This window comes from Balaenoptera borealis, assembly GCF_965194805.1.
Source record: "Balaenoptera borealis genome assembly, chromosome: 10".
Lineage (NCBI taxonomy): Eukaryota > Metazoa > Chordata > Mammalia > Artiodactyla > Balaenopteridae > Balaenoptera > Balaenoptera borealis.
The window spans coordinates 54,566,232-54,578,629 of NC_138874.1; the positions used below are offsets into that span (position 1 = coordinate 54,566,232).

The 12,398-nt window shown below is 46.4% G+C and overlaps 1 protein-coding gene across 4 annotated transcripts in view; it reads left to right on the top strand.

Moving 5' to 3' along the window:
* Positions 1-2,310: 2,310 nt before the first annotated feature.
* STOX1 (storkhead box 1) overlaps positions 2,311-12,398 on the top strand; it is a 52,158-nt gene continuing 42,070 nt past the window's right edge. The window contains exon 1 of one of the 4 annotated variants that reach the window (XM_082408611.1): positions 2,311-2,766. In XM_082408611.1, the coding sequence (XP_082264737.1) occupies positions 2,457-2,766 (310 nt within the window). In that variant the 5' untranslated portion in view covers positions 2,311-2,456. Of the gene's footprint in view, positions 2,767-3,233; positions 11,501-12,398 lie in introns of those variants that run through there. The other 3 variants (XM_082408612.1, XM_082408614.1, XM_082408613.1) reach the window with 3 other exon arrangements.

Consider the following 12,398-nt stretch of genomic DNA (forward strand, 5'->3'; position numbering starts at 1 on the left):
GAGAATGATAACAAATCCGTCTTCTAAAATGTTTGTGTCTGGTCTGCAGAGACCCCAAAGATGGAAGGCCCTTGAGAAGTTCCAGTTTCTCTAGTTTTGCCATGTAATACAGGCCATTCAGGTTGGAGGCCTACAGTTTTCCTCTTAACTTTTAAGACATGTTCCATTTTGTAGGAGTTTGGAAATATCTGGATGGTAGCTGATCCTTTCGGAAAATAAGTGACTATGTAGTTGACTGTAGTTTAAAAGTTTCCCCCTCACATTCTTTCTCCCTTCTTTTGTTAATTGGACTAGCTTAAATAAAATGATAGGACAAATTTCACACATCTGAACAAAAGTTTCCACAGTTTAAGGCAGCTCTACCTCATAATTTCAGGCCATGAAACCTCATAGCTGGGTCTACCTGCCAGTAGCCTTGCAGCTACAGGCCTTGCTAGTAAGGGCCTGACTTGTCTCTGTTTATTTCCAGTTCAAATTCTTGGGACAGAGACTCAAGCTCAGGACAACTTTTCACAGCAGACCACAGGCCCAATGAGTCAGGGTGATGGTCTCCTGCTTCCCCCTCTAGCCAGCTGTGTGGGCAAGGAGACACTGGGATCTCTGCTTCACCACCAGCAGATTTGTCCTCATGGGCAAGCTGCCTAAACTCTCTTTTGTTTTTCTTGTGGAAGATGGGCCTCAATATTACCCCTTTCAGAGGGTTAATTTTGAGGATAAAATTAGATCACACATGTAAAACTTAGTACAGTTATAGGCAGAGAGCAAGCTGAGAGTAAATGGGAATTATCATTATCATTATTATGGAAAAGACACTGTCGTAGATGCTAGAGATACAGAGATAAAAGTCATAATTCCCCAGGTTGGGGAACACAGGAAAGTCATCTTTATCGTGACGGAGAGGGGGAGCTTGGCCCTCCCTGTGTAGGCTATACAGACATAGACATTTAGTTCATTTGGGCTCTCTGCTGTATTTACCCATCCATCCATCCATCCATCTCAGAGTCAGACTTCAGATGTGAGATGGTTGTCTCAGGTTTGCATGCTTATTTGAACTGAAAATTGTGTCAGACTTATTTGTCATAGGGAACCCTGACTTGGCGGTTGTCTGACTCCATTTCTTACTGTGTGACTGGGAAATACTTCTTAATCCAACCTATCTTCAGTTACCTCATCTGTTAAAAAAAAAAAAAAAAAAGATAGAGATACTAATAGAAGCTAACACAGAGTTGTGAAATTAAGGCCCCCAGCATACAGTGTTCAATACATGTTAGCAATGGTTATTAACATCACCTATCATTTACTGTGATAAGTGACTCACTAGGGGCAGAGTGCAGATTATCTCGAATTATTGTAGTTGTTATTGATGCCTGGAATCAATCTGGAACGACCCCCATGTCTCATCAAGTCCCTCTACTCCCTCTTAGAGTACTGATTGTACTAAGAATGTCCTTCCTCTTCTTTTCCGGAGAAGCCCTCACCCAGTGCAACAATAAGGGTTCCAGCCTTTCTGTCCCTCAGCTTCTGAATTGTACCTCATGCTCCGAGGTGCTGGCTAGAGTCCGCTGTGACAGATCACAAGTCCCTCTCCCTTCACTCCTGGGGATTCTTCTCGGAATCCCCATCCCAACCCAGGCCTGAATCCCAGGGATCTCAGCACTGCGCCTCGCCAGCCATTGGGGGTGGGACCTCTGGATCACTTTCCGTCCCTTACACTTTAACTCTGCTGGATAACCCAGAAGCGAGACCAGACCCCAGAACCTCAGAAGGTCATGAAAAAGGTCCTTAGAATTGAGTCCCAACTCCTGATTTTACAAGACAGTAAACTGAGGGCAGAGAGGGAAAGAAACTTATGCAAACTGATTAGCAGACGGAGACTCAAACCTGGGTCTCCTGCTCCCGACCCGAGCGAGTCTGCCCCTCGTGGCCTCTCTCCCTGGGGGCGATCCCAAGGCCAGGGCGACGGCGGCCATCCTGGTCCTCCCAGCTCTGAGGAACCCTGGCCGTACCGTTCGCGCCGCAGTTGGAGGCGGCTCGGCTCCCCGGGGACTGCGGGGCTACCCTAAGGCTTGGAAAAGCCCCAGCGAGCGCCCATCGGGGGAAGAGGAGCTCCGGACTGCCGGGGAGCAGAGAAGTGAAGGGAGTCGCCCGGGGTGGGAGTTTGGGGACTGGGTGGGCAGAGACCTGGCTGGGGTGTGGAGAATGACCTGGGAACTTAGCGCCTGGAAACCCCTGTTGGGCGCCTGCTGGGGGGGGAAGCGGTGGCCGTCCCAGCCTGCGAGTCCCGCCCCTCCCCCGACCTGGCGCGTACATCGGCCCCGCCCCCTGGAGTCCCGTTCTCCCGGCTGCCGGCGCCGAGCGCAGTAAGCTGATCCCTCCCGCTGGCGGCAGCCACCGGTGCAGCGCGGTTGCCGAGCCCGGCGATGCGTTAGGCTGCGGGCCTTGGCCGCCGAGGCAGCATGGCCCGGCCCGTGCAACTGGCGCCGGGCTCCTTGGCGCTCGTGCTCTGCAGGCTGGAGGCGCAGGAGGCGGCGGGGGGCGCTGAGGAGCCGGGCGGGCGTGCGGTGTTTCGCGCCTTCTGCCGCGCCAACGCACGCTGCTTCTGGAACTCGCGGCTGGCGCGCGCCGCCTCGCGGCTGGCCTTCCAGGGCTGGTTGCGGCGCGGGGTGCTGCTGGTGCACGCGCCTCCGGCCAGCCTGCAGGTGCTGCGCGACGCTTGGTGCCGTCGGGCGCTGCGCCCGCCGCGCGGCTTCCGCATCCGGGCGGTGGGTGAGTGCGGGGCCCAGAGGGGAGGGCGCTCCGCGCGAGCTGCGGGACCGAGCCCAGGCCACCGGGTTGCGTGCGCCCGAGGCTCAACGCTGAGGAGCGGGAGGTGGCGGTGGGGGCCGAGGGGTTGGGAGGACAGACTGAGTGGCTGGAGGAGGGCCGTCCTCCTCAGACTTTCCCTCTTGCTGGCACACAGGAGCTTCGGCCTCTGAGATATGCCTGGGCGCTGCCCTGAGCCGACTCCAGTGTGACTCCATTCCTCAACTCTTGCAGCCAGTGGAGTGCACAGGGTCCTGGTCGAAGGAACTTTCTACTTGCAAAAGTGATGCTCTAGGGAGAGAGGTTTTGGGCCCGGGGAGCCAGAGTTGTGGTCAGGAGACAGGGGCTCTGTCTCGGCTCCACGGGGGGTGCTTAGGAAGAGTGCACCAGGGGCTGGCCAGATTCTACCGATTGTGAACTGGCTTTTTAAAATAATTAATTAATTAATTAATTAATTTTTGGCTGCGTTGGGTCTTCATTGCTGCGTGCAGGCTTTCTCTAGTTGTGGCGAGCGGGGCCTACTCTTCATTGCGGTGCGCGGGCTTCTCATTGCGGTGGCTTCGCGTTGCGGAGCACAGGCTCTAGGCGCGCAGCCTTCAGTAGTTGTGGCACACGGGCTTAGTTCCTCAGCAGCATGTGGGATCTTCCCAGACCAGCCCGAACCCATGTTCCCTGCGTTGGCAGGCAGTTCTCAACCACTGCGCCACCCGGGAAGTCCATTTGTTTGTTTGTTTCAAATTACAGACTGGGAGCGGACTACAGGCTGTGGTTTTCATGGCCTGCTGTACTGGATGCTGTGGTGGTCTTGGATCAGGGCCTAGCGGAAGGTTTGGGGTTGTGAACTGCTAGGGAAGAAGTTATAACAAATGGCGCTGTGGACACATCCCATCCCATTACCTAAATAGAGAGAATTCCTCCTTTCCAGTCTTTTCAGAGAGCCCGTTTGTTAGGAGACAGACAGCAGCTTTTTGCTTGTATAAAATAGCTTCTCATTTGAGAACTTAAACCACTGCACCGCCGAGTGGTCTCTGTTACCTACTAAACTCAGGTGGGTGTCAGCTCCTTGTCACAGGCTGGTTCTGTCTGCATTTAGTGGGGTTGTGAGGACCATTTGATGGTGTGCTGTTGACAAGTCACCAGTTGTTCCAGCCCCAAATTTTGACTCCTACCAAGCAACCCCACTCTGTCTCAGTCCATAAATCATCCTAGGAGGAGGAGGAGAAGGAACAGCAAATAGAAAACATTTGTTTTAGTCCCCAGGTGTAAAGCAGCAGGGTCACATGAGGTACTTGATGCTGTGTATCATCTAGTCAGAGATGATGTCTCCACATCCCAGGCCAGTGAGGTTAATTAAACCTTGGCTTCTCACCTCCATGCATCCAGTTCTGTGTGGTACCTCTGCCCCCGACCCCCACTTTTCTTCCCTTAAGCGCAAAAAAGAGTTCAGCTGCAAAGCCACATACACACATTTCATTTCCTTTTATTTGCAGGAGTGAGTGAAGAAAATAGGTTTCTGGCGTTGACAGCAGTGAGCCAAGTAGCCAAGCCAAAATTCTTAAAGGGGAAGGGGTCTTTCAGACAGACTGGATGAAAAACTCTTTTCAGTTCTGTGTCCTCGGGTTTTTCTGGTTTGAATTAGTGGTTGCATTCTCTGGTTCCCCCACCCCCTTTCAAAGGGTGAGCATAGAGTACATTGCAGAGAGGGAGTGGATGGAGTTGGGGTCTGGATCTGAGGGTGAAATAGAGAGGGGCTGTGCTTAGCCAGAGGCAGCCGTGATGCCGCTACCTGGGGTCCAGCCAGCAGTGGTGAATGCTGGTTCCTGGGTTGGCCCTGTGTTCTGCCATCTGAAAGATGCAGTGGACAAAGTGAACGTATTAACAAGTACTCTGATTCTCCACCCACTAGGTAATGCTGCCTCATTGCACAATTCAGGATGTGATGAACACTGTGGTCTGTGGAGTGTGCAATACAGTGGTCTTTACACTGGCTCATCTCCCCTGATGTGGGGCTCTTGGCAGGAATGATTTTGAGGCTTTTAACAGAGTCCTGATAAGAATTTGGACATTGAGCTGTAATTTGTACAAAACCAACCATTAGGACATTTTGAGGAGCAAAACGGGGAAAGATCTTATTTGATGCTCGTCAGTGGATGCACATGGGGAGGGAGGTTTGTTTTGAATAGAGTTGCTAATTACTACTCTAACTTGGGGGGTCCTTGGGTCAGATCAAAGGAGAGGAGGCATCAATGCAGCTCTTGGGCCATCTTAAGAGTTCCAGAAGGTGGTGAAGGCAGGAGGAGCTGACTTCTCCCAAAGAAACTGGAAGTTTAAGTCTGCTTGCTTTCCCAAATCTGGCATCACTGGCTTCCAGAGGCTAAAATGGGCTTCCAGGAAGGCAAGGAAGAGCAGCTGAGAACTATTGCAGGTTCTCATTCCACTCTTGCTGTTACTTTGTGGGAAAGAGCGAAATTCTAGAAAAAGACAAAAGAATCAATTTGGTCAGATCAATTTGGTCTCTTTGCTATAGATTTTTTTGTTGTTTTGTTTTTTAAGACTCACATACTCCTACATAAGAGCATTTGGGTGTAGGGAATGTTGCTTATCAGCTCAGAGAGAATGCAGGGAGGGGAGGTGGGGTGGTCATCAGCTTTATAAACCCACTGTGCTCCACGGGTCCTTCTCCTGGGCTTCTGGACCTGGGGCTCATGGAGGCCTCATAAGATATGAGGAAGGAGCGCCATGACCAAGCAGACAGGAGCATCCTGAGCCCCAGGGACAGACCTGAATTTAAGGTCTGCAGGACTTTATGTTTTCTCCATGTTTTGTGCCTCTTCTTTCCCTCTTCACTTTCCCTACCTCAACTTTACTCTGATGAGAAAAATAGTTTCCAGGCTGACAGCATTCCCCTAAAAAGGGGACAAAGGATCTTTAGCAGGATAACCAGGAGCTAACTCTTCTTTTGTGCTCTAGTCCTCAAGTGTTTTCTGTTTCTCTTTTTTTTTTTTTTAAATTAGCAAATGACCTTAACAAATGAAAGGGTTGAGCTCTGGAAGCTGGAGGGAGTCCTCTGCTTCCCACGCTGAGCCACTGCAGGTGGTACAGGTGGGGGACACCTGTGTTTGTTTGGGTGAATCAGCTCTTGCTAGAGGACCACACCCACTGGGGAGTTGAAAGGTTAACGATGGCCTCCTGGGGTAAGGGAGGGATGGCTACTTGGCCAAAGTAGTTTGTTCCTCAAAATTTATAGCTGAGGTATCCCTACTCTTTTAGATGAAAGGCCCTGTGTGGCCTTTCATCTTTTTTCATTGAAAGAAAATAAAAATAAAAATGCCTGTGGGGAGTTCCCTGGTGGCCTAGTGGTTAGGATTCTGGGCTTTCACTGCCGTGGCCTGGGTTCAGTCCCGGGTCGAGGAACGGAGATCCTGCAAGCCATACAGCAGGGCCAAAAAAAAAAAAAAGAAAAAAGCCTGTGGCTTTTTCAAAATACTTGCTTCATGAATGTATTCATATGCTAGGTACTGTTCTAGTTTTTTTCTATGTTTTAATGTATCTTTCAATTAGAGTTGCATGTGTTCTCGGAGAAAACAGAGTCAGCCTGTTTATTTCATATTCAGTTCAAGAGGGGATAGTTGAGGGGCTTCCCTCGCCATCCAGTGGTTAAGAGTCCGTGCTCTCACTGCATGGGGCACGGGTTTGATCCCTGGTCAGGGAACTAAGATCCCACATGCCACACGGTGCTGCAAAAACAAAAACAAAAACAAGTGCCCAGGAAGAGTAGAGGCCAATCACTCTTTTATACTAGGTATATATTTCAGAATCTATTCTGGGATCTTGTTTGGGAGAAGAACAGCCCAAGGGTACCTGGTGCCTGATGGTACAAGAGTTGGGCAAAGGACTTATCCTTATCTGATTTGCGGAGTGTCCAGGGGGAGTGTGTAGAGATGCTGAGGAGAGGGAATGGTCCAACTCCTATTCTTCCTTGTTTCTGAAGTCCTATCATGAATTGGCAGTAGAGCATTCTGTTGGGTTTAGTAGCTAATGGAATTTTTAAAGTGAAATTTGCGTTTAGTGAAATGCACAAATCATAAGTGTAGCATTTTATGCATTTTTCAAGTAATATACATGAGTGTAGCCCAAGTTTCCAGCAGGATTTAGAACATTACCATTACCCTAGAAAGTTCCCTCTTGCCCCTTCCCAGTCAGCTCTTCCCCCACCCTCAGAAGTAACCACTATTCTGATTTTTTAAACCATAAATTAATTTTGCTTGTTCAAGAGCTTCAAGTAAATGGAATCATATACTATGTACTCTTTTGTGTGAGGATTCTTTCACTCAGCTTCATGTTTCTGAGATTCATCTCTGTTGCATTACTAATTTGTTCCTTTTTATTGCTGAGTAGAATTCCATTCTATTAATATACCACCGTTTATTCATTTACCCTTAGATGAACTCCTGGGATGTTTCCAGTATGGCTGTTATGAAAAAGCTTTTATTAATATTTATGTACACATTTTTTAAGCTTTTATTTCTTTTGGGTCCTTACTTAGGAGAAGAATTGCTGACTCATTGAGTAGGTTATGTTTAGTTTTATGACACCTCTTTCCAAAGTGGTTGTACCATTTTACACTCCTACCCATGAAATGAGACATTTTGGTTGCTCCACATCTTTGTCAACACTTGATGTTGTCAGTCTTTCTAATTTTGGCTATTCTGGGGGTTTATAGTGGTATCTTATAGTTTTAATTTGCACGCCCCAAAGATTTTCTCCTGTGTTTTCTTCTAGAAGTTTTATAGTTTTATGGTTTTACATTTAGGTCTATGATCCATTCGAGTTATTTGTGTGAATGGTATCAATTGTAGTTTGAAGTTTTTGGGGTTTTTTTTGTCATATGGGTGTCCAATTGTTCGTGACAGTTTGTTGAAAAGACTAGCCTTTCCCATTGAATTCCCTTTGTAATTTTGTTGAAAATCAATTTACTATATATGTGAGGGTCTATTTCCATTCATCTTGAGTCTATCCTTTCACCCAATACTGTACTTACTGTACTTTTTAGTAAGACTTGAAATCAGATATTGTGAGTCCTCCAACTTTGTTCTTCCTCAAAATTGTTTTGGCTACTCTAGGTTCTTTGTTTTTCCACATAAATTTTGGAATCAGCTTGTCAATTTCTAAAAAAAAAAAAAAATACAGCTGAGATTTTAATTGGGATTGTATTGAAACAATAGGTCAATTTGAAGTTAGATGAGAAATTCATCCTGGTTTTCCCCAAACTGCCCTGGTTTTAGAAATGATATTCTTGCATCTTGGGAACCCCCTCAATCCCAGGCAGACTGGGATGATTGGTCACCCTTATTTGGGGAGAATTGACATCTTAACAACTCATGAACATGGTATAACTCTGCTTGAGTGTTCTTAATTTCTCTTGGCAATGGTTTGTACTTCTAAGTGTACAGGTCTTGAATATATATTTTATTTATTTATTTATTTATTTATTTATTTATTTATTTATTTATTTATTTATTTATGGCTGCATTGGGTCTCCTTTGCTGCGTGCGGGCTTTCTCTAGTTGCGGCGAGCAGGGGCTACTCTTCATTGTGGTGGACAGTCTTCTCATTGCAGTGGCTTCTCTTGTTGCGGAGCACGGGCTCTAGGCACATGGGCTTCAGTAGTTGTGGCACATGGGCTCAGTAGTTGTGGCACACGGACTTAGTTGCTCCATGGCATGTGGGATCTTCCCGGACCAGGGCTCGAACCCATGTCCCCTGCACTGGCAGGAGGATTCTTAACCACTGCGCCACCAGAGAAGTCCCTTGAATATATTTTAAAATTTATGTTCCTAAGAATGTTTTTGGATGCTATTATATATAGAATTACTTTAAAATAAACTTATAATTTTGGAATTATTCTATTCTATTCTATTCTATTCTATTCTATTCTATTCTATTCTATTCTATTCTATTCTATTCTATGCCACAAGGCATGTGGGATCTTAGTTTCCTGACCAGGGATCCAACCTGTGCCCCCTGCATTGGGAGCGCAGAGTCTTAGCCACTGGACCGCGAGGGAAGTCCCTGGAATAATTTTATATTTACAGAAAAATTGCAAAGATAGTACAGAGTTTTATATTCATCACCCAGTTTCCCATAATGTTTTTTACCTTACCTTTTAATTCACATATAAAATTAACCATTTTAAGGTATACAATTCATTGGGTTTTAGTATATTCAGAATGTTGTGCATTCATCCCCATTATCTAATTCCAGAACATTTTCATTACCCCCAAAAGAAACACTGTACCCACTAGCAATTTCTCCCCATTCTCCCCTCCACTGAGCCCCTGCCAACCACGAATCTACCTTCTGTCTTTATGAGTTTGCCTATTCTGGACATTTCATGTAAATGGAGTCACATGCATGTAAATGTGGTCTTTTGTATCTGGTATATTTCACTTAGCATAATGTTTTCAAGGTTCATTTATGTTGTATCATATGTACTTCATGCATTTTTATGGCTGAATAATATTCCATTGTATGGATATAGCACGTTTTGCTTATCTGTTCATCAGTGGATGGTTATTTGGGTTGGTTCCACTTTTTGGCCACTATGAATAATGCTGCTATGAACATATGCTGCAAGTCTGTGTGTGGACATATATTTTTATTCTTGGGTAGATCCCATTTGGTTTTTTTTTTTTTTTTTTTTTGGTTATTTTTTTAATAATTTGTTTCTCTGATGAGATTTCTAATTTGTTCATTACAAGTATGTTTTCTTTTTAAAATCTTTCAGCATAGTTATACCAGCTTCTACAAAAATCCTTGTCATTCTAACATCTCAGTCGTCTCAGGGTCAGTCTCATTGGTTGCCTTTTCTTTTGAATGGGTCGCATTTTCCTGTTTCTGTGTTGCTTAGTACTGTGGATTGTATCTCTGACATTATGAGTGATGTGTTGTAGAGACTCTGGATTGTTATGTTCCTCTGTAGAGTTTGATTTTTTTCTTTATCAGGCAGTTAATGTGGCTGGGCTCAAATCTCTGAACTCTATTTCCCCTGTAGTAGATGGCAGCTAAAATCTCTTAAAGTAGGCTGGTTGTGCCCTCTGCATGCATAGTTCATAGTTCAGCCATAGAGTCAGACTGAGTTTATATGCAGACTTTGGGGTTCCACCTCCTTGGCTCAGTCCTTCCCAGCATCACTTTCTTGCTGTTGTAGCTGCTCCAAAGTGGCCTTAGATTCTTTAAGCCAGTAAGACTGGCTTTTGGGTTTCTACCAAAGTTTTAGCCTCCTGGCCTGGCTCCTAATGGAGCCTGCCTTTAAGTGAAGAGCTATAAAAAGAAATGGGAAACTTATCCATTGCCATTTCCTTCCAAGAGGACCACCCCTCCAGTTTCTACCTGATTTTGTTTGCTTTTCAGTACCTTCAGATAAAAGCTTTTATATTTTGTCCAAAGGTTATGGTTGTTATTTTCAAGAGGGTTGGTCTAGTAACATCTTGTCCACTGTTATTAGAAACAAAACCTTATTAATGAATGTTTTTAGGTCCTGTCTTTTCCTCTTTTAAAATGTCATGACCATGGGACTTCCCTGTTGGTGCAATGGTTAAGAATCTGCCTGCCAATGCAGGGGACACGGGTTCAATCCCTGGTCCGGGAAGATCCCACATGCTGCGGAGCAGCTAAGCCCACGCACCACCACTACTGCGCCTGTGCTCTAGAGCCCGCGAGCCACAACTGCTGAGCCCGCATGCCACAACTACTGAAGCCCGTGCGCCTAGAGCCCGTGCTCCGCAACAAGAGAAGCCACCGCAATGAGAAGCCCACGCACCATAACGAAGAGTAGCCCCTGCTCGCTGCAACTAGAGAAAGCCTGTGCACAGCAGTGAAGACCCAATGCAGCCAAAAATAAATAATAAACAATAATTAAAAAAAAAATATCATGACCATAAAGAAACTAATGGTCATGACAAGATCATTTAGCCAGTCACTAAAACAAATGCCTCCATCTGTTCCTTCTCCCAGACAGACCTTGGTATTTTTCCAAGTCTTTTCTAGCTTGATTATCCCTTTTCTCCTGTTTGGTGGTAAGTGGAATAACTCTGCCCATTTTGCAGACAGGAAATGGAATCAAAGCTGTGACGTGGGTGGTGTTGCTTGGGTTTCTTGTCTTCCTCTCTGTTCACCACCAGTTCTCCCAGGGTTCCTGTGGAAGCTCTGATATTTTTCACCAGCCAGAGCCACAGCACTCACTCTCCCCCTGAGGCTATCAGATTCCCACCGGGCCTTTGGTCTACTCCAAGGTCTGGGAAATGGCAGAAACAGCTGCTCTGACCATGCCCCTGCTCTCACCTCCCTCCTTCCTACCCAGGATCTTTCCAGCCATGTTTTTCTGGCTTTGTTCTGCCAGATGTTGCCTTTTACCTTATTCTGCACAGGGGCAGCTGAAGGATTCAGTCTAAAATAGCCAAAGGGCTCACAACAGGGTGTCTTGCAGGCATATTCTTGTTATCAAGCTGGATGATCTGTATGTAGCATCTGGGTAGTTAATGAGTGTCGTTGGCTTCATGTTTTGATTTGGCAGCTGGTGCATGAGAGACGACACCTCTAGTTTCTGCCATGTAGCGTCGAGGTCCAGTGGGATGAAAAGCGCCATCAACCTGAAAATCAGCTTGGAGTCCTCTTCCCTCTCCCTCATCCCCAGCCAGTAGGTCACCAAGTTCTACGAGGCTTAACTCCTCAGTTTTCCTGTTTCTCTCAAACCCACCCCTTTCTCTCCATTTCCACTGCTAGACCTTTGTCCAACCAAGATCTCACCATTTCCTACCTGAATTATGGCTCCAGCTTCCTCCCTCTGTGTGGTGCCACTTCCTGTCTTGCCCTGTATACTCCAGTTCATTCGCCATCCTACAGGCAGACAGACTCACAGCATCTAAAATGCAGATCTGATTCTGCTCTTCATCTGCTCGAATCCCTTCTGCTTCTCCCCTTATCTTCTCAGGAAAAGTCCAGAGCCCTTTAACATGCACTGCAGGGCTCTCTAATCCAAGTCCAGCTTGAGCTTCCCCTTTATCCCCACCTTCTGAGACTTGCCTGTCTTCCTATATCAGTTAGGGATCAATGAGAGAAACAGAACCGGTGTGAGATATATATTGAGAGATTTATTACAAGGAATTGGCTTTGCATGATTGTGAGGGCTGGCAAGGCAAGTCCCAAATCTGTAGGTCTGGCCATCAGGAGGGGCAGGCTGGGATTCACAGGCACAAGCCAAGGCTGCTGGGCATACGTGGAGTTTCTTCTTTTGGGGAGCCTCAGTTCTGCTCTTAAGCCCTTCCAACTGATGGAAGCGTAGATTAAATCTCTCCTATTTAAGTTAATTGATTATAGCCTTTAATCACATCTATAAAATAGCTTTACAGCAAAACCTGGGTTAGCATTTGATTGAATAACGGGAGCTGTAGCTTAGCCAGGCTGACATATAAGACTGACCATCACACTTCCCTTCAGCCAGACCTGGGTGCTGTGTTCTGAACAAACTGGGCTCTCACAGAGGCTGTCTTTGCATGCTGTTCCCTCTACTGGGTGCCTGAGATGGGTGCTCTTCG